We start from the raw sequence: 24,818 nt of genomic DNA, 5'->3' as shown, positions 1-24,818 counted from the left end.
ACAGACAGACAGACAGAAGCAAACAAACAGACAGACAGACAGACAGACAGACAGGCAGAAACAGATTAACAGACAGAGAGACAGACAAAAGCGAACAGACACAGACAGAAACACAAACAGACAGACAGAAACAAACAGACAGACAGAAACAAACAAACAGACGTACAGGAATAGACAGACAGAGACAGACAGAAACAGATAAACAGACAGACAGATAGACAGAGAGACAGACAGAAGCAAACAAACGGACAGACAGACAGAAACAAACAAACAGAGAGACAGGAACAAAGAGACAGACAGAAATAAACAGACAGAAACAAACAGATGTACAGCAACAGACAGACAGACAGGCAGGTGTCTGATCATGTACCTAACTAATAGCACAGTGTGTTGTGTTGTCCTCAGTGGTATTATTAGATGTCGCCAGCCATCTTGAAAGTCAATTTTTAAATTTCCAGTAAGCACTGCAACAAATGACTCACCACCCCAAAGACAATACAGAGACCTTGCACACTGTGAAGCTTCTGTGTGAGTTGGCTGGGTCTCTCCACCACAGAGACAGCCTGAGGATGAGTCAAGATGATCAGGAAACGCAGGCTAAAAGCCCCTCTTTTCTCACAGAGTAATGCATTCCTCTGCCACCTCAGTCTGAAATAAAGCAGAGAAAACACATGCTGCACATTTAATCCTCCTGTGTCTTATTTATTCTAATGTTGATGCTAATGCTGCTGATTCATTTCTTAACTACAGTCACTCCAGTATTCATGCTTGGAGTGCTTTAAGCTTCAGGGGTTGTCATGTGTAATAAAGCTTGAGCAGACTTTATTTTGAAGGACCCTGGTTTTATTCAACCCTAGGTGACCCCAGTCTGAGAGGAGGTAATGGGATCCCTCCTCGCTGTGTTTACCTGGAGGAGATGGCTGCAGATCTGGATGGACAGGACTGGCTGGACATGGATAACATAGAGCAGGTCAGATGTCATCACTCTGTTCTTCCCATTTTCTTTCTCTCATCTTAATAAACCACTAAATGTCTGGTACAGTCAGTGAAGGAATGACCACCTTTACACTGTGCCAAGGGCGCCATTCATGGATGCATTATGTAAGAAATCGATGCAGAAGTCTAAGGGATCGCATTACAAATTAGGTGCTTAGAAAATGAATGAGTGAGTAAGCAGATGTGCAAAATGTTTTACATGGTCTGTTATGTGTCCTCCAGGCTCTGTTTAACCGTCTGCTGGTACTAGAGCCAGGAAACCACCTCATCTACATGACATCATGCAGCGCTGTTAATCTCTCCGCTGACCGGGATGCTGGAGAGAAGTGTGCTATCCCTTATCTTTTCGCTTCTTACCAGAGGGCTAAAAAAGAGGTGTGACTTTTTCCCTATCAAACTGTATATGAAGCACTTTGATGCAACCATTTTCAGAGATTACTGGCTGTTTATAGACCATTATTGATGATTGGAACATACAGATAACCCACGCTCTTCCATAATTCATGACTTAAGGTGAAGAAGGTACCAGAGAAGTTACTGCCGTTTGCTGTTCGCTGTAAGAACCTGACAGTTTCCAACACGCGGACGGTTCTGCTCACCCCAGAGATCTACACCAGCCAGAATATCTACGAACAGCTTCTTGACCTGCTGCTGGAAGGTTTCAGTGGAGCCCGTAGGTTCAGGACCATTTCTTTTCCCATGTGTTCGTCTATACTCGCTGAATTTTCTCTTCTCAGTTTCTTACAAAGTCGCTGTGTTTCAGAGCCAGAGGAGGTAGTCGAGTTTGTGGAGGAGGTCATCACTGGCCTGCTCTCCGACCAGGAGGTGCGTACCTTCGAGGAGGTGATAGTACCAGTGTTTGATATCTTCCAGGGACGCATCAAAGACTTGGACCTGTGCCAGCCTCTCCTCTACTCCTACCTGGATGTTCTGCTCTACTTCAGCCACAATAAAGATATTGCTAAGGTCAGGAGACACTCAAGGATGCTTTGCAAATGTTATTGTAAAGTTGCCTCCTTTTGACTGCTAATTATAATACCCACTACAAATTAATTTAAAATCATAATCAGATATACAGTAATGGGCTAATATTTCACACTGCTACCTGAACCTTTCCCACTTGTTCAACTCTTCAAATCCTTCCAACAGTTGTTCTTTTTTTATTTTTGTCTCAGGTACTGGTGGAACACATTCAACCCAAAGACCCAGCCAATGGTTTGCAGTACCAAAAAACCTTACTGGGAGCGGTGCTGAGTATCTCCTGCTTGTTAAAAACTCCGGGTGTGGTGGAGGGACATGGTTACTTCCTGAACCCGTCTCGCTCCAGTGCCCAGGAGACCAAAGTTCAGGAGGCCAACATCCACCAGGTAAAGAGATTCTCTTCAGTTTGTTCGCCTTTTTTTAATAAATGAAACTATTTAGTGATTGTCCCTACAAATGTTCCAGGGCTAATGATGTCCACTCTCCTTGTGTTGTAGTGTATGGGTCACTTTCACGAGAAGCTTTACCAGATCTTGAAAAACTTGCTCCAGCGATCTGGCGAGATGCGCCACTTGCTGCTCTCGTGGTTGGGCAGCTGTCTGCAGGCTAACGCTGGCCGGGCCAAGATCTGGGCCAATCAGATGCCAGAGATCTTCTTCCAGATGTACGCTTCGGATGCGTTCTTCTTAAACTTGGGTGCGGCGCTGCTAAAGCTGTGCCAGCCCTTCTGCAGGCCACGGTCGCCCAAACTACTCACGTTCAACCCCACCTACTGCGCCCTCAAAGAGCTGAGTGAAGAGGAGAGGCGCAATCGCAATGTGCACGCAACAGGTTAATAATATATGTGAAAATGAGTGTTAATAAGTCTATTTTAAATGCATTATTTCAACATCTTTATGTATCAGTATTAATGCAGCAGCTCTGGTGTTTGTTTTGTTTGTAACTGTAGCAGCAGAGGAGTATACATTACATTTCATGACTAAATGATCCTAAATGTGTTACACCAGGTCTCGACAAGGAAACCTGTCTGATCCCAGTGCCCCCTCAGCAGCCTGTGGAGTCTGCGCAGTCCTACAGCCTGCTGACTGAAAATCTCATCCTCACACAACTCACCCTTCATCTCGGCTTCCACAGGTACGTATCTTCAAACGAGCGCCAACACAACTTCCATATAGACCTTTAACAGAGTATCGATTGTCAGCAGTAACCCATATTGTCTTGTTCCGTTTGTGTCCATGCACCTGCGCACATGCATTACATGCATGCGTAGACTCCATGAGCAGATGGTGAAGATGAACCAGTCTCTCCACCGGCTCCAGGTGACGTGTCAGGAGGCCCAGCGAACAGGCAACCCCATGACGGAGCAGCTCCTGGAGCAGTTCGAGCGCCTGATGATTGTTTACCTGTCAACCAAAGCTGCCACCACGCAGCCTGCCATGCTGCAATGCTGCCTTAACCTCCAAGCTTCCACTGCTGCTCTGCTGGTTCAGCTTAGTATGGGGAACCAGGGGCCTGAGCATGTAGCACTCAGTTTTCCCCTGCCCTCCCTACAGAACACTATGCTCTGCTACGTACCAGGTACGTCAGGTCTTCTACTTTTTAATCTTTTTGACCTCCTTAAATGGAGCGTGTGGAACAGTGTGTTTAATAATTGATAGAAACATAATTTGAATGTAACAGGATTTTTCTCTGGATGTCACCACACCTTGCCAGCATGTAATTAATGATTTTTGAGACCATTTTATGGACAAAATTAACTTTTTATGAATGAGTTTATAATACTCAGGCTCAGGTCAAGTTAAAAATGTCAGTTTAGGTACTTTTAGAGCTGATATTTAAATCTCTACCTCTGGGTTTAATAAATAGTCGATACTACAAAATGTTTTGAAATGACTGCATTCAAGGAAGTGGTTAGTCACTCGTAGCACAATTATTCATTCATGCTGAACATTCCTTCGTATGATAGTCATTACTGAAGTGTGCCTTTTGTTTGTCAGAGTTTTTTGCAGAGAACTTGGGAGATTTTTTCATCTTCCTGCGTCGATTTGCCGACGATGTTTTGGAGACGTCTGCAGAAAGTCTGGAGCAGATTCTTAACTTCATCACTGTCTTCATGGGTAACGTAGAGAGGTACGGTACATGGCTTAGACAGGTGCATGACTTGATCTATCATGTCAGTGACTGTGGTTGTGGGGCTTGATTGGTGCAGACCATCTTGGAATTTTAGCTTCAATCCCTCCTGTCCTATATGCACAACAGGATGAAGAACCCTCATTTAAGGGCAAAGCTTGCCGAGGTCTTAGAGGCGGTGATGCCCCACATGGAGCCGGTGGCTTCTGGTGCTGCTCAGCCAATCGTGTACCAGCGAGAAAGAGTCTTCTGCTCCTATAGACACGCAGCTCAGCTGGCCGAGGCCCTCATCACTGTGTTTGTAGACATTGAATTCACAGGTATTGTATTCCTCACAAGTTTTGACCTGCTAGTGGTCGCTGTAGATGGATGCAGCATTGAACTGTTGAACTGTTTTTGATAAAGCCATATTTAAATCCACAGATTTCTTAACAGGTGCTGTCACAAGTATGCACACTTAAAAAGAATTCACATCAAAAATAAAAGTACTGTAAAAGATTGACTTTGGATCATTTGGGGTCTTTTTCTAGTCAGGTGTAGAGGATAGATTGTGTGTGCACACCTGTGTGTGTTCAAGATAAGGAGAGAAGCTGGAAAAAAAAAGTTGCAATGTTTGCTTTTATTTAGTTTTCCTCTCTTTTTCTCCAGGTGATCCTCATCAGTTTGAACAGAAATTCAACTACAGAAGACCTATGTATCCCATCCTCAAGTACATTTGGGGCAAAGATAACTACAGAGAAAGTATCAAGGTAATGAGAAGCTGGATAGTGGTATGCTGTGAGACTGTTTGGGTGCATCTGATAATCCTCAAAAATCTAATCCTGTCTCAATCATATCGTTTGCTGTCCCAAAACTAGAAATATCAAGATTAAATCCCTTTCTTAAAGAACAGTCTCACCTAAAAATTCACTCACCACTGCAGGCTTAATAACACATCCGGATCACATGTTGTTGAACAGCTGTATAACAGTGTTCAAGTACTTTATTCATCATATGCACAACAGTTACAGAGAAGCAGTTACTGGCAATGAAAATCTTAAATCTCAGACTCCCTCCAACGATGCTTAAAAGTGTATAAGAAAGAAAAAGATTGCGCAAGAAAAACAAAATGGAAACAGGGATGTAGTAAATGCATGTGCATAGTGATAAATATAAATATGTGTATATAAAGGTATGAACAGATGTAAAACAGTAGTGTGTAGTAACATTGGTATGAGATGAGCACTGACAAGATGTAGGAATAGGAAACAGAAATATGGTGATAACATTTTTGTCGTGGATGTACATCAAGATTGTAATCAGCTTTGAGATGTATTACTGAGTAATATGAGTGTATGATCGGGCAGCTTCATCAATAGCAGATATTGATTTTTGGTGACAAGCAGCAAGTAAACTCCTCCAGAAAGACTCTCACTACATGTCATTCAAATTTTTGTCTATTGTGAGAGGAGTAGTAGGGAGGAAAGGTGGTGGAAAAGCAGAGGAAAGAAAATTTGATGGACTGGTAAACTGTTCAGGATTTATGCTTTATTATATTTTATGTAGTGCCTGCCAAGAATGGCTTTGGCTGCTTGTAACCTACAATTTTTGTAAGTGAAATAGAAAAATATAATGATTGAGAGCAAAAACAGGAAGTGGGGCCATATGAGGTATTTTTCCATAGTCAGTGTATTACCTACAGTAGATGGTGTTCAGCAAGCCCCCAGTTTGGAGAAGCAGGCTGGAGTATCGCCAGTAAAGCAAAGCAATGTACTGCTGTAGATGAGGGGCAGCAACAAAATGTATTTTAGCCAGCTAAAAAAAATCAATATCAGTTTAAGTGCACGCTATATTTAGAATATTTTCACCTTGTCATTGTTCAGCCCTTTCAGGCTGAGAACATAAGCTGTTATCTGCGCTCACTTCAAAGCCACCGCCATCATTTGACAAACAGGAACTTTACTGCACAGAAAACGGAAGTTACTGGTTTACCGCTGCCTTGATCAGTTTGTTTCTGTTATTGTGTGACTTAGGTGAGTCCTTACCAACCCTGTAAAAACACCAAAGTCACACAATAACACAAACAAACTAGCTGGTCAAGGCAGAGGTATACCAGTAGTTCCCGTTTCCTGTGAGGTAGAATTACTGTTAAGTGGCTTTGAAGAGTTGGTTCACTCAGTTCTCTTTTGGAAATTGGTGTCTGACAGGAAGGTAAAGGGATGAAAGTAATATAAATGTAGCGTACACTTAAACTGCTAGGGATTTTTTAGATAGCTAACATATATTTTGTTGCTGTGGCGGTACTCCTGTCTGCTTCTCCAAACAGGACATGCTGACAGACATCTACTGTAGGTAAAATACTGACTATGGATAAGTACCACATATAGTCCCACTTCCAAAAAAAATCAAAACTATCACTTTAAGCAGATTGATCCCAGTATTCTCTTCATTTAGATTGACTTCTCTTGTTTCAGCATTTGGCGCACTATGCATCTGAGAACCTGGAGGCCATGAACCCCCCTCTGTTCCTCAGGTTCCTCAACTTACTGATGAACGATGCCATCTTCCTACTGGATGAGGCTATTCAGGTAACATCATTCATACATGCAAAACTTTACACCAGTTTTGGGAAATAAGCTTTCCATCACATTACAATAAGTTAGTATGTAGTAGAAGTAAACTATCATTATGTTTTCACTTCTGTTTGTCTGGTGTTAATTCAGTTTAACTGGTGGTAAAGGTTGGCTTTGCATAAGCAGAAATTTCTGTACACAAGGAGGGAATCTGGCACAGATTTTGTCGACTAGAGGGATATAAACTTGCTCGCCGAAAATCTTAAGTGAAATCTTCATGACTAATAACATGTTTTTATTAAGCTGTGTTTTTATTCTTAGTCAGACTGTCGGTCTTTTTCATTAGCTCAACAAAAAAATAAGTCTGTCTCCATGTGTTGTAGTACCTGAGTAAAATCAAGGTCCTGCAGCTGGAGCGGGATCGAGGGGAGTGGGAAGGCCTGGCCCCCGATGCCAGGAGAGAGAAAGAGTCAAGCCTGCAGATGTTTGGACAGCTGGGGCGCTTCCACAACATCATGTCAAATGAGACCATCGGCACACTGGCCTTCCTCACCTCAGGTCAGGCAGAAAAGATTTGATTGTTCATATTGATTCCCCCATTTCAACTTTGTCTTCATTCGTCCGATGTGTGTTTTTCTTTTATCATTTTCCACATTTTCAGAGATCAAGGGGATCTTTGTGCACCCCTTCCTGGCTGAGAGGATCATCTCCATGCTGAATTACTTTCTGCAACACCTGGTGGGTCCTAAGATGGGTGCCCTTAAAGTCAAGGACTTCAGTGAGTTTGACTTCAAGCCCCAGCAGCTTGTCTCTGACATCTGCACCATCTACCTGAATCTGGGGTATGTTGTGAACACTCCTCTTTGTGGAATTGTTAACTTTAGAAAATAAAACGGTAAAAAAAGCATTTAGCAGCCGTTTTTAAATATTTTTTGTTTAATCTCTTGTCTTTTAGTGCGGCCAAATCCTCTGGAGAAGAAATACTGTGACACATTGCTGAGTATGATCACTATAGTGGTTTCCAGTTTTTTAAAAATGATTGTTTCTCTTTGGCAGTGATGAGGAGAATTTCTGTGCTACGGTCCCAAAAGATGGACGATCGTACTCTCCTACACTCTTCTCCCAAACAGTTAGGGTACTAAAGAAGATAAACAAGCCTGGGGACATGATTGTGGCTTTTGGACTCCTTGCTGATAAAATAAAGGTATCACTTGACCTGCAAACTGTGCCAGATGACACTAGAGTGCATTTTTACAATTCTTTGTTCTGTCAATTTATACATTTCACTGTGGTGAATACAGGTGGAAATCGCAGACTGTATATAAAGATGGATAATACTTTTCCTCCCACTGCACAAAAATGAAGCCAAACTATTTGTTATATGGCTGCTGCCATCTTGCGTTGGTGACATCATTTGGAGCCAGAGTCTGTGCGGTAGCAATCTCTCAGTTACAAGCAGCGCCATTAATCAAGTCAATCATGACGTCAAACCCCTTTTTTTATAGCCTCAAATAACTAGTTATAACCAAACTTATCAGAAAAATTAACACTCGAACATCAGTGTGATAAGAACAACCTAAAATGACAGAAACCATCTTTATTTGGCTTCGTTTCTGTTGAGCTGTAATATCATCCATCTTTATTGTACAATCTTTTTTGGAAACACTAAAAAACTTAATCGTCATTGTGCCTCTGTTAAAGTCCCACGCAGACAGACAGCAGCAGGAAGAGGAGACGTATGCAGATGCGCCCGATGAATTCTTGGATCCTATCATGTCCACCCTGATGCTTGATCCTGTTCTTCTCCCTTCATCCAATGTGACAGTTGACCGCTCCACTATAGCAAGGCATCTCCTCAGGTTAGTTATTTCCTACATAGCATATAAATTCTGTTGAGATCATTATGATCATTACCATATTTGTCTTTCCTGTGAGCAGAGAAGTTGGGACATCTGTGTCTTTATTGTAATCTATTATCTGATTAATCATAGGGCTGTCGCAATAACCGCAATATTAAAATACCACTTTTTTTATATAAATTTTTTTTCATGGCGAATATTTACACTATGTTTATAAATGCCAGCAACATGACAATGCACATCCCCCACCTCAGGGTTCAAACCCTGGGGAGTTTGCATGTTCTCCCCTGTGTCAACATGGGTTTTCTCCAGGTACTCCAGCTTCCTCCCACAGTCCAAAGACATGCAGGTTAATTGGTGACCCTAAAGTGGCCGTAGGTGTGAATGTGAGTGTGACTGGTTGTCTGTCTCTATGCCTCAGCCCTGTGATAGTCTGGTGACCTGTCCAGGGTCTACGCCATCTCTCGCCCACTGTCAGCCGCTCGTCACTGTCACTTTTTACCCAGCCATCAAATCACAGAGAAGGAGGGGCATGATAAATACCACAAGGACCAACCGTCATGTCTCTTAACAACAACAGTGGAGGAGAAATTAATACTGAACCCACAGAGACTGGTGGGTCCATCCTCTCTCTTTAAAGACACACTTACTGGCGTGGATATTCTGTATCATAGTAACCAGATGAAACCAGTGCGTCTCAGCTGAAACATGCTGCGCCTCTTTATTGCTCCTCTTTGCCCCTCTGTGTTCTGCATTTTAAAAAACAATAATAAACCATATAATAGTCTAAAGCTTATTTACAAAGCACTAAAATAAATGAAGTAACTTGCAAAAACATCAGAAAATGGTGTTAGTACTGCATATTGCACTGCTGAGCCACCCTTAATCACCGCAGGGAAAGTTCCTTCACCGCGACAGCCCTAATTAATCGCTATTACTGTAAGGTCAAAAATAAACTTGTGGATGAGATGTGGAAACAAAAACTTGGTGTGTTTAAGTTGCATAATTAACCATTTTTTAATGATGTCCTCCTCTTGGCAGTGACCAGACAGACCCTTTCAACCGCAGTCCTCTAACCATGGACCAGATCAGGCCAAACGAGGAACTCAAACAGCAGATCTTACAGTGGCTGGATAAGCATAAGCAGGAGAGGCTGCAGCTGGGACCCAGTGGCTAGCCGGGATCCCTCGCTGTGATAAACAATGACTGCATCCCTGTTTTCCCTCCCAGCTCACATCTCGCGTGCTCCTCTGCTTCTCGGCTAATCCATGGTGTGCTGCCTCTGTGGATTTCTTCTGACTCCTCCGGTCAGACTAACATTGCATCAGCCTTTTCATGCAGCCTTCACACTCAGTGGATTCTTTCTGTGACAACAGTCCAGGCGAACTGTAGCCCACCGGCTGGTGACAACTTCAAAATCCATACCGATCCACACAGTAGCTGTTCAACTCCCATGACGCCCTGAGTAGGGTGATGCAACTGCTGGTTCCTCTCTCCCTGAATACTGTGTATTAATTAGTTATTATCACAATCAGAACTGTGGCCAGAAGTAACAGTTTCAACAGGACTTGTTGAACGTACTGTACGAACTCCTGGCTGACCAGCTGGCCCTAACAGATTTTATACTGCAAGGTAAGTATTTTTGGGAAGTCTTAAGGCAGAACATGAGTGGAAGTGTTTCTGATTTTACCATAATTTCACCTTCACAAAGAATACAGTATGCACTGCCTTTTAAAGTTCTTGAACACCCAACATTTCCGCACTTTTGGTTAAATCTCAAGCAGCATTGTAAATAACGTTAGCAATTAAAGGCAAGGCACAGGTAAAACCAAATTTAATTGTGTGTGTGACTTTTATTTTAGTGGAAATAACCTAGATTTACTTGGAGATGTTCAAAGTCTTGTTCACTGTAATAGGACACCTGAAGCACAAAACTATACTGTATACACTTTTTTCTGTATTTAAACATATATAGAAAAGTGTCTTCACATCTTCAAGGGCACTTGCCTTTAATCAAGCACTAATTAAAGACCTCGTTAGATATGAGAGCTTGCTAACTAATAGGTTGCTGGGTGTGAGGATTTGGGTTTCAGTTACTATACAATAATTATACTTTTTAACCATATTTTAGGATCAAGTACATGCAAAAAAAATAATATGAAGTTTACCAAAAAATACCAGACTGCATATGCTTGATTGTTGAGCGTGACATTGATGAGCATCTTGAGAAGGAGTTCGTCCTCGGGAAAACATTTTTGCTCGCAGTTCATCTCACTAGCAAATGAAAATTTATTTGATTTTAGAAAGCCCCTGACAGTGTTACAGAAATCATAATGCAACTGTTTTCAACGACCGGCTCCAATGTAAAATCTTTGAAATGTCCATTTAAGACACTCAGCAGTGATCGGGGACACAAAATAACATCTCAAATTCTACTTGTTCAAACTGGACAAACACGATAGCTGTTCCTGAAATGTTATATTTCTCCAAAACTTTCCACCAAAGTCAAACTGACTTAAAGGAAATGTGAGAAATGAGCCATGCAGTCGCAGAAATATGCTTAATATTTCTGCCATGCCTAATTTTAATAAAAATGTAGAGAGACTGCAAGACATTTGCTTATTTATGCAGAGCACCTTTGACTGAACCGAATGGCTTCTCAGGTTGACGCTTCTAAACTCAAATCTCGTGGCAAAACATGAGCTTGCAAAATGTGTTCTAGCTATCTTACACAATCTGCCAAGGAGGCCATGTTTGTAGTGCCATTTGTCTGTTTGTCAGCAGGATTATGGACAAACTACTGGTGATTTTTTTTAACTTGTTGGAAAGGTGTACCCATTAAACCCATTAAATTTAGGAGTGGATCCAAATCACGGGGTGGATACACTTATTATTTTCACTTTCTTAAACATTGCGAGATCGGGCATTTCACTCTCTGTGTGCCCTTCTAGTTTCCAATAAGATTAAATATTCCAAAATTTTCTCATGTACTGTATAATTTTAAGGTCTTAACAATTAATGCATTTCTTGTGATCAAACCAAAAAACAAACAAAAAAACAGCCAGACTACAGGGTGTTCAATAATTTTTGACTGACAGTGTATAATAATCGTCATCCTTTGAATTAACATTCACCAGATTAACAGATGTATCCTGATCTAGCATTTTTGAACAGATGTTTTTTTTGTTGTTGTGTGCAAGCGTAGTGTATTAACATGTGGGCAAATAAATGATCAATAGAAGCGGTGCCTAAAACCAACAGCCTTGCAGTAAATGTCAGCGAATGAGGATCTGACTTGTTTCATACTCTTTAAAAGACATAATTATGAGTTTGCTTCTTTAGGGCATACACGAAGCCGTGGGGTAAAAATATAAAAGAAAGAAGATCAGAAAGAGGTGACCTGTTTGTGAGTTGCTTTTTGAATGAAAAGGTTTTAATTCAAAATGAAGTATTGTTGTATTAAATGGCAACATGTGAGAGAAAGGTGTATTTGTTGGCATGCCCTCATACTGTATGTTGAATATCTACCACCTGAATGATTACATGGGTTAAATTATAATGCAATATTTTTTGTTTTAATTGTGATTATAAAATGTTTATTTTGGATGTACAGTATGATTTAAAAAATAAAACTAATGTGCATTAATAAGACATTGTTATGTTTTGTCTCAGAAATATGACAGTGAGTTCAGTCCTTGCAACATCCTTGTAAAAGAGGGCATCAAAAGACTTTAAATATATAGATCTTTAATAGTACTGACTGTGTCTCAAGTTTAAGGGGTTCTTTACTTGCTTTATTATGTATTTTAAGTTACTCCCAAGCAGCTTGTATAGTAGTGACATCTATATGTCAGACAATCTCAGCAACTATATGAGAAATTCTTAAAAGCCAGATCCCCCATGTACTGTATGTGCTAACAATTCTCACAGGAGAGCTCAAAAAAATTGTTTTGGGCCACATGAGGTCCCATTTTTGTGCACGGAGCTGCCTCTGGTTGTAACTTAAACATCTCGTTCATTATGAACTTAAAGGTCCAGTGTGTAGGATGTAGCGGGAATATATTGGCAGAAATATATAATATTCATAACTGTTTTCGTTAGACATAATCACCTGTAAATGAGAATCATGAAAATTGTTGCCTTAGAATAAGCTGTGTATATCTACATATGGAGAAGGTCCTTGGTACCCTGTGGCCCAACAACTTTCTCCCATTGACTTACATTGTAAAAGGATTAGCTCAGCGGTACCTGCACGTAATTTATTTTTGGGTAGTGTTTTCAATGTCTCTAGAATTTCCGTTATAAGATCACAAAGTATCATTTACGTCAGTGCTGCATCGTAGGCAACTGGACTTGCTTGAGTTTCTTGAAGATGTTTTGCCTCTCATCCAAGGGGCTTCTTCAGTTCTAACTGACTGGTGTAGAGTCACAGGCTTTAAACTCCATGTGGGTGTGAACCCTCACATGTGAGTCGTTGACTCGTCGGCCATCTTGTGTGTCGTTAGGGTTAGATAGGTCCAGGTGCGAATTGGTACCATGACCTGGATGACTGAGAATCTTCACCAACATATCATTTACATCCCACGCCACCGACATTATACTGTTTTCCAGTCCCACACACTTTCAGTACCATTTCATCTCATATGATTGAAAGTAACCTACTTCATTCAAGGTTCTGATGATGTCAAATGTAATTAACAGCCCCGCCTCTTCCACATGAACATGCAGGTGGCTGCTTAGGAAAACCCAGAGTTGACTGAACAAGTTGATAACCAGCTTTGTTGTAGTACCGCTTATCCAGATGTACAATGTTAGGGTTAGTCAAGCCAGATAACAAAGAGATATCCTGGGTAAGTTAAACTGGGTTCGTAGTACAGGCCTCTGGTCTGCTCAATAGCAGCTCCTACAGATCTCTCACTACATACACTTTCTCTGTGGTGCTCCTGTAACCAAGGTTCAGATAACAGTTAACAAAAAAAAGGTTAAGAAAGTTATTATAATGTAAGCAAATAAATGACATTTGTGTTGTGAATTATAATTAATTTACAAGACGCTGTCAAAGATTGCACGTAGTTACCCTCATACTGTGTGAATGGGTTTATATTGTGTATTTGTGGTCTTTTTTGTGCAAAGCCAAAGTTGCTACCTGTATTAGCCATGGTCAAGTTTCCCAAGGCCAATGGTGCTGCTGCCATTTTAGGGTGTGGTGCGCTGAGTATGTAAATGTCAGTGAATGAGGATCTGACTTGTTTCATACTCTTAAAAGACATAATTAGGAGTTTGAAATATGACTGAGTTCAGTCCTTGCAACATCCTTGTAAAATTAGTGTTTTTCTTATCATAGCAGTAAAAGAGGGTCTCAAAAAACTTAAATATATCAGCCTAATTATTTTTCCAGTTTTATAACAAGGTTGCAAATAAATGATCAATGGAAGCAGTGCCTAAAACCAACAGTCTTGGCTCAAACTGGCTCTACACAGGGCCCTTTCGTTTTCCTGTCGGCCATGGTAGTTCTCCTACACCAAGGGTAGGCAACCTGTGGCTCTGGAGCTACATTTGGCTGTCCAGTGGCGCCCTGTAGCTTTTGGAAAAAATTATATGGAAATGAATAACAGTTCTTTTAACATTTTAATGTTCATGTACAATTGTTGTAGGTCTAAAGTGATTCTTACATTCTTCAGTTGTACAAATGTGTAGCCTATACACCAAATTAAAATAATGTTTTAACATTTCATCAGCTAAAATGTGCATCATACGTCTATGGCCTGGGGTCTTTTCTTCTAAACTTTGCCAAACCTCAATAGCCATGGCTAGTCTTGAGTGTTTCCAGCTAGTCTAGCTATGGATCCCAAATCCACAATAAGGAAAAGTCTCTGAGGGAAATATGGAATTTAATAGTGCATGGACATTTTCATTTACTATCACCACCAACGCTGCAAAGTTTAAGTACAAAATAATCATAAATATCCCACTGCAGAGCAGCCACTTTGTGGTAAAACATAATCAGAAATACTTTAATAAATGTTCATTAAGACCTGTTAGTAATGTTGAGAGGATAATTAAGACTTAATAGACAGTGTTACCTTCATTATAAAGCTCAAATATGTTTGTTTTATGTATTAATTTGGTCAAACATGGCTCTTTTGATAGTAAAGACTGCCCACCCATCCTACACTCTTGTGGGAGAAGTTGTAGTTCTGCAACTTCACCACTAGATGCCACTAAATCCTGCAGACTGGACCTTTAAACATTTATTTTAACAATTACCTGTTTGTTATTGAACACTGAGAAACTCTCTCAAGTTAAATAGGAAATATTGGATTGTGTGTCTTTACTAAAAGTAGCAGCTCTCACCTTTCCATTGTTCTGTGCACAAGTGTTACAGGTGCAATGCAAGTCCCCCTCAATATTTTTGAAAATTGGCCCTGAATATGATCATGACTTTTACTATTGTACACTTATTACATATGATTAAACTAAGTTTAAATGTACCCTTTGCATGCACTTAGTGGTAGCTGAACTAAACTGTCTTTTTGTAGTTAGGCCTAATTGTCAATAACCTAATTACTGTTAACTATAATTAAGATGTGTTTAAGTGATTAAGTACATGTGAAATAAAATATGATAAAAATGATTCAAAGGCCTGTAAGGATTAGAAACTATGTGAAAGTTTTTTATCTGGATCAGTGAAGCTGGGGCCGTTTTCAAAAGCCCTACCTGGAGAGCTTGCAGGTGAGTACCTGGTGACGAGGCCCTTAGGTACGGATGTTTTTCTGCTGAATTTTTTTCAGCTTAATTCATTTTTACAGCAGTTTTTTTAAAAAGACAAGTGAAAAGTGGTTCGCACAGATGTTGTTGGGCAGCAAAGCATTACACTTTTTCTGGGGTGCAGGATTTATTGCAACACCCCTGCCTTAGGATAAAACATAAATACAAGTTACTATTACAATATGCTGCATATTGCTTGCAAAAAGCTTTTCCCTTTCCTTGCTTATGAAACAGCACTGCAAGCTCACAATCAGGTCCTTCCTTGTGATTCAAGTGTGATTCAAGTGCGAGGCTCCTTTCCCGGGCAAAGCCCCTGAACCTGATTTGGATTCAGCCATGCAGAGTCTGAATAGGGCCGCTGAGAAAATGCATTGTCGGGGTTTCTCCAGTTCCGCCCCGCAACCTGCATAACAACGTGTCGGCCAGTGAGAGCGGAGCGCTGTGGTGGAGGTTGTTTATGTGGAGTGCTGGGTTAGGGTTCCGCCCACTGAGGTATCTGATCGCAGGGCAGGCAGGCAGAGAGTGTAAAATGGCGCACAGCTGTCGGTGGCGGTTCCCCGCTCGGCCCGGAGGGAGCTGCAACTCCGGTACCGGGAGGAGAGCGGGCCGAACTAGAGTTACTGCCTCTCTGCGGAGTGTCTCGGGAGCCCACCCTAACGCAGCCGGGCTCGGACCCGGGTTTGATGCTGCACTACAGGTCTCTTCGGTTATCGGGAGCAACCTGCAGAAATTTCGGGATGTTTTGGGGGAATCGAGTGACTCGAGCAGCGGGGAGGTAAGTCCGATCATGACCAGGGAGCCTCGGTTAGACAGCTGCAGGGCGCTGTGCACTTAGAAAGCCTTTCCCTACATTTCACATGAAGAGCTAGCGGTTACTCTCTGCCCAAACCATGACCATCTTTTCCTCCCAACGTTAAGTGGCTGTGAGCAAACTTGTCATTTCCAGGATGCTCAGTTAACTTTGAGTTGGCTGTGTGGCCTTAAACTCCACAGTAACGTGCTATAACGTTAACTTTAGTCACAGACAGCACCAAATGGTCACCAGATTTATGGTCTCACTGGTGCTACTGGGAAGAAAGTTTTCTCCATCTCAGTGAGTGTGTGAGCACAGGCTACATCCACACAGTTTGGATGAACTGGTGCTAACGTTAGTCTGCTAGCCCGACCAAAACACTGTGGAGAAACCCTGCTGTTAGCTTGTTAATTACAGCACACACCACTGTTAACACACGGCACATAAACGGCTACATTTGGTGACCAACGTTCACTGTGTAACTCAGCCGTTACAACTGATTTACTAGTTAGCTACTTGACATTAGCTTGACGTGAAGCCTTCAAGGCTGGACATGTTGTCTTCATATTCATGTACATTAACACAGTAAAAGTATCCCCCGCTATTAGCATTACTGTTAATCTGTCCACTAAATATGATTTGAACATTTGTGTTTATCATAACGCCGTTCTCCTTGGTGTGTAATCTCACGGGACCTTCAAGCTAGCGTGCAATGTTTGGAAACAAGACATGTCAACTTGAAGGAGGCGAGAGTACACAATTGTGGTTTGCAACAAGCTAACGTTAACTTAGCGTCTGTCTGCAACGTATCCGAGAAACCGCTGTTCATCATTTACTTTACTTATTTCCAGATTCATATTAGATAACATTTGCTAGCTCCGAAGCTCAGTATTTACAACATGAGCTCAAGGGCTTGCTGTTGGCTGTAAGGTGTCAACCTTCCAGCGAGGCTTGGCTAACATAGCTGATTGGTTAGCTCGCAGGTTAGCATCCTGTCGTAAGCGATGTTAAAGTTGCAGGTTTGCTCGGGAGCTTGCTGTGTTTACCTCCGGCCAGCATATTGCTACGTAGCGGGTTAAAGCATCGTAGCTAGAGTTGGCTGAGCTCACCCACAAAACTATATCATCACCACTGCTGTTCGGTGTTTAAGCTAGGACAGCTACCATGCTACGCACTACGCCACGCTAGCCGTCGGGGCTATTGCTGATGCATAGGAAAATGGGAGGTGGACATGTTTTCCCCTTCTCTAACACAGCCAGTACGTAGCTAGTACCAAAATAATATCGCTTTTCTGGTGCTTGGAGATGCCGTCTGACACACAGCCACACACTTAAAATCACTCCCGTCAGTGTTAAAGTGCTAAAGAGAGTATAGTGGCAGGGTTTGCGGTCTGATTTCGCTTCGTTTTTATCATAGAAATGAGGCTTGCTAGTGACAGTGCGCATGCAGGGCTGGCTACAATAACAACGAGCCCCTTCTTGACGGACCGTGTGATGTGGGGGTGTGTTCGCCTTAGCGAACTACCATCTTCCTTCTTCATGATGAGCAGCATGCGTTCATTGCAGTGGGAGTACACTGTGTGGGGATGTTTACCACCAACTCCAGTGCTCCACAGACTGCTTATTTGGTTGAAGCACAGCGCTATTTGCATGCATACTAGTTAGGCATTTAGATATGTGCTTTTTTCTGTGCTCGACAGTATGCTTGGATTTTTACATGCATGTTGAATCATGATGTGGAGATTAGCAGTCACTTTAGAGAATGCTGGGAAATATTTCCTGATGTATTTTTAACATCATAGTTTCATTATATTCTGGAGAAACATACATTTTATTTGGAATATCATGTTTGTGAGCAAAGTTATTAGGAGTCCCTTGACCCCTTACTTTAAAATAAACAGGCAGTAATAGCAGTATAACAGTGTTTTGGATGTGTGTAAACAGACTGGACCATTCAATCTCTATGGAACTTAACTATGTGGAAGATGTGGATACAGCATGCTGATTTAATTGGTTTGGAAGTACATTTGTACTTCAAATCAATGCTTTATGATTATGGAGAAATGAATTATCACTTTGGTGTTGAAATGGCTTTTTAAGCTCTTAAAGCCAATCCCACCCCCTTACTTTGAATGAATGACAGTGGGTGAGAGTATAACAGTTTTTGGGATGTGTGTATTGACAGACATGAAATCCCAGTGCAACTTCAATCATATGATGTGCTCAGACACAGCAAAGTGATTTTTCTTTATTTTTACACACATCTGTGCTTTGCATCCCAGCTTTGTGATATTTCAGAGAAATTAAACGTCATGTGAAACATTGTCGATATAGGCAAATGGCTTTTTAAGTACAGTAATTAGGAGTCCCGCCTTCCTTTAGTTAATTGAATAAGAGTTTAGCAGAATTTTGGATGTGTGGAGACAGACTGGACCATTAAATCCCCATGGAACCTGAAGCCTACAGACGTTGCGTTCACAGCATGGTGATTTCATTGAGAGACAGTGTAGTGCCTGTCTGGCCAGACCAGGGCAGTATTGTTCAGGCTCACTGCAGCCCGCTGAGCTCACAGGGCGACCCTGAACAGAGCGCCAGCCGGACACTTGGCCACCCCTCCTTCCTCCATCTAGGCAGAAAGACCCAAATCCACTTCAGACAAACACAACCCCGTCTGAGAGGCAGAGCAACTTTTCTTCTGACAGCTGCCACTTTGGAATGGATTACTAAGCCTATTGGGGTGGCTCAAAGGGGTGCTTGTCGGCTGTTGCTGTCCAAATGAAGGCATTTGTTAGCTTTTGTGTGTGTGTAGGGAATTCATTTTCTTGATCCAGCCAAATTGCCGTTGCTTATTTTGGATGCTGAGTGCAGTCCATGTAGATTTGGTTTTTTTTTTTTGGTTTTTTGTTTTTTTTTTGTAAATGAGCAACCTTATCACCTCCACAACATCCACCCAACCCTTCTTTCCACCTAATCAGACTTTGCATCCTTTTCCCTTTCTGTTCCTGGCCCATTATATCTTGCCTTCTGCTGCATCCATTCCAGTCACATATTATTACCAATGTTTAATCACTCATACAAAAGTGCAGCTGAATAGATGTATCAACCCAAATGTCTCTTTGCCTCACTGGTTTGAGAGAAATAGTGTGTTTGAGCGGAAGGGGCTTCAGTCCAGCAGGTGTTTGGCCTATTTAAATGGAAGTGCCCCCCCTCCCCACACCCCCGCCGCTTACCCATCCCCGAGACAGCGTGTGGATTGGACCAGGAAGCTTTGTGTCTGCTTTTATTCTAGCTCTCACAAAGTGCGGGCGGCTGAAAGAGCACAGGCAGGGATATCAAAGAGTGCGGGGCAACCCTCCTCCCAACGGGACAAAGCTGGGAGGAGAATTAGTCACAGACCCTCCCATCCATGGCTTTATTCTGCAACAGCAGAATGCTTTAGGAGTTGCCTGACTGGGAGAAAGGCGGCAATTGTGTCGTTTTTCTTACGCTTTGTGTATGTGTGTGTGTATGGTGGCAGGGGTAGGGGTGTCCCTCAGACTTTATGTCCCTTATTGCACTCACGAGTAGGCGTGGCGTCTTTGTCTTTATTTTGATTAGAACTTCAATTCAAGCTGGCTGCTTGGGTGGGTAGAAGGGGGGCGTGTGTCTATGGGTGCCCGCCAGCCTGTGTGTGTGTGTGTGTGTGTGTGTGTGTGTGTGTGTGAGTGAGAGTGTGAGTGAGTGAGAAAGAGAGAGACCGTGCACACGTGCCAATCAGTCTGTTTGTCTTTGTCCGTTGACCGTCCTGGTCTCCTTATGTGCAAGGTGTAGGAAGAGGAGTCATCTTGCCCTGGAAATTGTTTGTTTTGGTCTCTGTGCCATCGAGCAAATGTGAAACAGTTGCACCTAGTGTTGGGACACTTGAAAAAACAAATGTCCACCTTTTGCTTGGGCTGACAGGGGTCACAAAGCAGTGCCACTGGGTAATTCACGCTGGTGGAGGAAACAAAGATGTTCTGATCAGTGACTCAGACTGGATCCTTGACTTGAATGCCCTTTAGTATTACTCATACTTGCTGCATTGTAAACTTAGTAGTATATGTCAGACTGATTCTTGGAATTCCTCTGTGGCCTCTTAAAGAGATGTGTCATCAGAGGGGCATATAGGAGGATGAGCTCATTACCAATTTACATTCCAGGAAGGGATGAGGCATCATGTCTGTACAGTAAATCCAAGAGGAAAGCTTCCTGGAATGTGTCAAGAAAATGTTGTTTCAGACTAGTACAGGAGGAAAGACTTCTAAAGATGTGTTCTCTTAACATCAAACTGACTGAAGGGGTCCTAACCTGAGAACTTAACACATCTATTTGGCATCCCTCTCAGTCTGAGTCACATTCCTGTCCTCCTTTTTAGGGCTGCACTGACTAGTTTGAATCTTCACGGCTTCATTCATAATGTTGTTATTCAAATTCTAAATCAGCACTGGAATGCTGTGCAGCTTTTTTGTTTGCATGTCTGTAAATTTTTGTATAAACCTGTTACTTCTGCACGGTTGCAGATAAAGGTTAGGCTACACTAATATTATGAACAATATATTTGCAGAATTAGATTTCAGTGGTGGCTGCAGTGGATTGTTTTAAACTCAATAATTCCAGAGTGTTATAAAGTCCAAAAGTCAACATTTTTTAAAAAGATACATCAATCAAGTAATCACTTATCATTTAAAAATGTGCAACATGTTCCTATCTTAAGAAATATTTCACCAAAGTCCTTCTTTGTTCAAGTTTTGCCTTTCAAACACAACATTTTCACTGTGGTTAAAAAACAGTTTGCACCCCTGTTCGCTGCACACAAAGGGAGGTATGCACCTGTATTAACAAGGTGGTCTAGCAGCAGTCAAACAGCACCATAAATTACATTTATTCATTAAAGAAAGTTTAATCTGATGAATTACTCTGTTAAAAATCAAGGAAAAGGAGGATTTTAAAAATTTAGGGCTGAATCAATTCAGAAGACTCATTTAACTCGATTACTGAAAATCATCAATGTAAGTTTTTTGCGTCAAAGCTTAGTTTAATTTATGTACATTTATACAGCGTATTGTGTTTCCCATAGATTATTATTACTGTGGCACAACATGCCTAGCTGTGAACAGGTGACATGCAGGTCCCCAGGGACGCCACTCATTCTTGCCTTCAATTTTTCCCAGTGGCCACTTGCAGTATTGCAGCAAAAAAGTCCCCTGCATCCCCAAAAGCATTTTCCTCATAGACCACCATAATGAAAGAGACATCTGTAAAACTTTTTACAGGACATCTTGAACTGCAAACAAGATCAATTGTGACTATGTATATTATGAATGTTTGATCCATGGTTTTACCACATAAGATAAGTTTTTTCAGTCTGTTCATTTGACTTTAATAATTTTTATTGCAGCAAAATGTGATGCAAAGCACACAGACTGACCAACATTGTCATAAAACCTGTTAGAAATGCTGCATACACCTGACAAACTGAACTGTTGGCAGATTTATCGCCCTCTGCGAGGCCAGATTAAGCGTGTTAGCCAAACACTTCACATGTAGGTATCATGCTAACTGAATGACAACACCCATGTTAGAAGCATCTGTTAAAACCACAATCCCCCATTCTTGTGCTGCATTTTGCAGGAGGTCAGCAATGTTTGCTCTGGTGTTACTTTCATGTTCTGCTGTAGTTTGGAGAACATGAGACGGCAGTCGCCAGTTCTCCGTGAAATAATGTGCCATTATAGTTGCATATGAATCCACTGACCTTGAAGTCCAGGTGTCACAAGTTAATGCCACCCTTCCTGCTGTATTAAGATTCCTCAACTTAATGCTGCACCTCTCTGTACAGCCTGGGTATGGCTGTGTTGGTGACAAAACGTTGGATGGAGTCACATACAGACAAAGTGTTTTTAGCATGTAACAAATGTCTTTGTTTTCAAAAAGCTGTATGGACACAGATCTTTAGACATGAAGTAGGTGATGGACTGTGTTACGTTCTTTGCTCACTCAGAGTTGGATGGTAGTATTGTCAAGCTAAGTGTGTCCAGTGTTGGTTGATTTTTCGGTGGAGCGGGTTTAGCGCTAGCTTGGCTGTTGGTGGCTAACGCTATCTCTCGATGGTAGAGTGTGGGGTGAGCCCTCACGTTCGTAGTATTCTTATATGACACTGCTTGAAAATGGCATGTTATATCCAAGTCCTTCTTTCTGTCCATATTAAAAAGAATCCATATTAAGTCCAGATGTTTGATTTGAATGCCAACAACACATTTCTGATCATTTTTCTCTGGTGCGTTTATCTTTGTTTTCATGAAGTTCCTGCCACATGCTGCTGACTGAGACCTCTGCTGACCTCACCAGGGGAAAAAAATCAGCACCATCTAGTGGACCTAAAAAACAATTTTATTACTCTAGTACCAAAAGTTGTATTAAAATGTGTATTTGTAAAAATGAATACTCTATATAATAAAAGGTCGATACTTAGCATCTGTGTATCGATACAATATCGCCACGCAAAATATTACGATGCTATGCTGTATCGTTTTTTTTTTTCCCCAACCGTATTTCCTATCCATCTCAAAACATTTGACACAGTACTTGTCACAAAAAAGTATAGATTGCATAGAAAGTATAGATTATTTTTGTCTCTGTTGCCTTTAGATCACTGCAGATTTCATCTGTGAAACTGTTCCTCTACATTCTCCCAGCATGAAAATGAGGAGTATGAACTATGGCGACACCCACATAAACAGTAGTCAAATCAGTATCCGTAAAGTGAATGGTTGGTTTTAGTGGTATGAGTCGATATAGCTCACGGTGTTATAACACATCAATGTGATACCACTTGCACCGTGCACTTTGTGGTATGTTATCGCAACTTAATTTCAACACCTCTGAGAAGTAATACCTTTTAGATGCTGCTGAGTTATTATGAAAGTTTGTGTACAACATTACAAGTAGATCAGTATCATAAGTGATAAACCAGCAACTGTAACTGTGTTTGCTGATGATGATTGCACATGTTGGGGCAAGTCTTTTCAATAAAGTCTTGATGGCTGTGGTTGTTTGGCTGGCTGCAAAGTATGGTAACTGATTTATTGGCGCTGTCAAACTGCTACCTGAAAGAACCATACAGTGTTTAATCAATGTACCTCTTTAAAGTGTTATAATGTCATTTTTTAAATTTGTTTTTAAACGCCTTTAATGCGAAGCCACCTCAGGGAGTGTAATGCCAGGGAAATTAGCTAATGTTACCAAAATGCATGAAGTTAAAACGATAACTGATGTTTAATAGACATTTTGGCACATTTTTGTGTTGAGTTGTCAGAAAGCCAGTTTGAAACACTGAAGTGATGAAATGGATTTTATTATCTGGTTTGCGCAGTTGAAAACTTGGACTGATTTTTAAAAACATAATACAATGGATTAGTACCTGATTACCTGCATCATAATCACAATTAAAGCATGGTTAAGTTTGGAGAAAGTTTGTTAATTTTTTTTTTACAAATGTTAGCAGCACTAGCTTCTACTGTGAGAGCAGAGGTGAACCCAGGTCCTGCCTTTGTGTCCACTTCCCAACCCGCATATCCTCACTTTTTGCTGTGCAGTGAACAGCATGCTGCCTTTTTAATGTTGCCAGTGTGAATATAAATAGCTATTGCAAATTAGCTGCATATGAATAATTTGTGGGGGACATGGTCAGCTGATCACGATAAGAGCTTTTCTTTTTTTGGTTCGTGAATTTGTGTTTTTATCTGCTTCCGTTATTTTGTCTGTTTTTTCTCCTCCCGTTCCACCAAGTCCACCCAGGCGAGAGCTATGTGCACAAACTCTCACTAATGAGGACAAACATAGGTGGTTCAAATTAATCTTAATCAAGCTTAGTCTGGGATTCCATAATTGAGAAATTCAAAGTGTAAATGCGCCTCAGACAAGCCACTTCTTAAGTAAGGAGTATCTTTTCTAGGTTAAAGCCTGGTTTATACCCTGTCTGGGAAACTGGTCCCTAATGTGCAGCCCACTGTCTATAACCTGTTAGATTTCTCCTAAGTGTTGTCTCGAAAGGCAGTAAAAGGTCTGTTTGCTTTCTCAGAGTGCAAAAGCACTGTCAAAATGATACAGAGATGTATACCCCAAACCAAATTCACATCCGTTTCATAACTTTCAGGGACAGTCCCTCGCATCTCCTGACTCAGATCAGTTTCCCTTTCTCTATCTTTTAGTAACTTGTGTGAAGTAATTTATGCATTGATCAGTTACATGAGATGTGACATACCAGCAGGAAGTAAAGCTGCTCAAGGTTTTTATAGTGAGACTGGCAGCAAAAGCAGGCAAAGATGAACAACATGAACAGTGGTGTTCAAAAGCCTTCCTGCACACTCCTCAGCTGATGAAATAGAAAGGAGAAAAGAGAAACTCGGTTCTTTCCAGCAACCTTTTTACCCCCTGCATGGTGCGAGGCAAAGCAGAACATGAACCTCACCTTGCTAGTCTACTACAGCGTTTGTTTACTTCTTGAAGTTACCTCCCTGTGCCTGCCCTACTATTGAGCTCACGGTGAGGCTTGTGTTTCACACGCTGCTGCTCTGTGCTCGGCAGCCAGTGGGCGGGAAGCGAGCGAGCGAGCAATGAGCGAGTGACTGAATATGTGTTTGGGAGCATGGTCGAGAGCAGGAATGAGGGGAAGTAAAGGGGAGGCTTGTCGTGTGTGGGAGTTTGTTTAGATAGGGCTTTT

General features: G+C 41.5%; 2 protein-coding genes across 8 annotated transcripts in view; both read left to right on the top strand.

Moving 5' to 3' along the window:
• Positions 1 to 12,161, top strand: part of ube4a (ubiquitination factor E4A (UFD2 homolog, yeast)) — a 19,007-nt gene extending 6,846 nt beyond the window's left edge. For both annotated transcript variants that reach the window (XM_050059256.1, XM_050059245.1), the window contains exons 4-20: positions 858 to 970; positions 1,219 to 1,371; positions 1,510 to 1,669; positions 1,760 to 1,962; positions 2,172 to 2,363; positions 2,475 to 2,808; positions 2,985 to 3,111; positions 3,248 to 3,555; positions 3,975 to 4,107; positions 4,237 to 4,427; positions 4,756 to 4,856; positions 6,561 to 6,674; positions 7,043 to 7,217; positions 7,321 to 7,501; positions 7,716 to 7,863; positions 8,361 to 8,518; positions 9,560 to 12,161. In XM_050059256.1, coding sequence (XP_049915213.1) covers positions 858 to 970; positions 1,219 to 1,371; positions 1,510 to 1,669; positions 1,760 to 1,962; positions 2,172 to 2,363; positions 2,475 to 2,808; positions 2,985 to 3,111; positions 3,248 to 3,555; positions 3,975 to 4,107; positions 4,237 to 4,427; positions 4,756 to 4,856; positions 6,561 to 6,674; positions 7,043 to 7,217; positions 7,321 to 7,501; positions 7,716 to 7,863; positions 8,361 to 8,518; positions 9,560 to 9,695 — 2,927 coding nt within the window. In that variant the 3' untranslated portion in view covers positions 9,696 to 12,161. The remainder of the gene's footprint in view (positions 1 to 857; positions 971 to 1,218; positions 1,372 to 1,509; positions 1,670 to 1,759; positions 1,963 to 2,171; positions 2,364 to 2,474; positions 2,809 to 2,984; positions 3,112 to 3,247; positions 3,556 to 3,974; positions 4,108 to 4,236; positions 4,428 to 4,755; positions 4,857 to 6,560; positions 6,675 to 7,042; positions 7,218 to 7,320; positions 7,502 to 7,715; positions 7,864 to 8,360; positions 8,519 to 9,559) is intronic.
• Positions 12,162 to 15,794: 3,633 nt separating this feature from the next.
• kmt2a (lysine (K)-specific methyltransferase 2A) overlaps positions 15,795 to 24,818 on the top strand; it is a 45,935-nt gene continuing 36,911 nt past the window's right edge. For all 6 annotated transcript variants that reach the window (XM_050059232.1, XM_050059215.1, XM_050059206.1 and 3 more), the window contains exon 1: positions 15,795 to 16,061. In XM_050059232.1, coding sequence (XP_049915189.1) covers positions 15,816 to 16,061 — 246 coding nt within the window. In that variant the 5' untranslated portion in view covers positions 15,795 to 15,815. The remainder of the gene's footprint in view (positions 16,062 to 24,818) is intronic.

The sequence above is a fragment of the Epinephelus moara genome, chromosome 2, assembly GCF_006386435.1.
Source record: "Epinephelus moara isolate mb chromosome 2, YSFRI_EMoa_1.0, whole genome shotgun sequence".
Taxonomy (NCBI): Eukaryota; Metazoa; Chordata; class Actinopteri; order Perciformes; family Serranidae; genus Epinephelus; species Epinephelus moara.
Note: the sequence above shows the minus strand (reverse complement) of the source record. Positions and strands in the feature narration are given on the sequence as shown.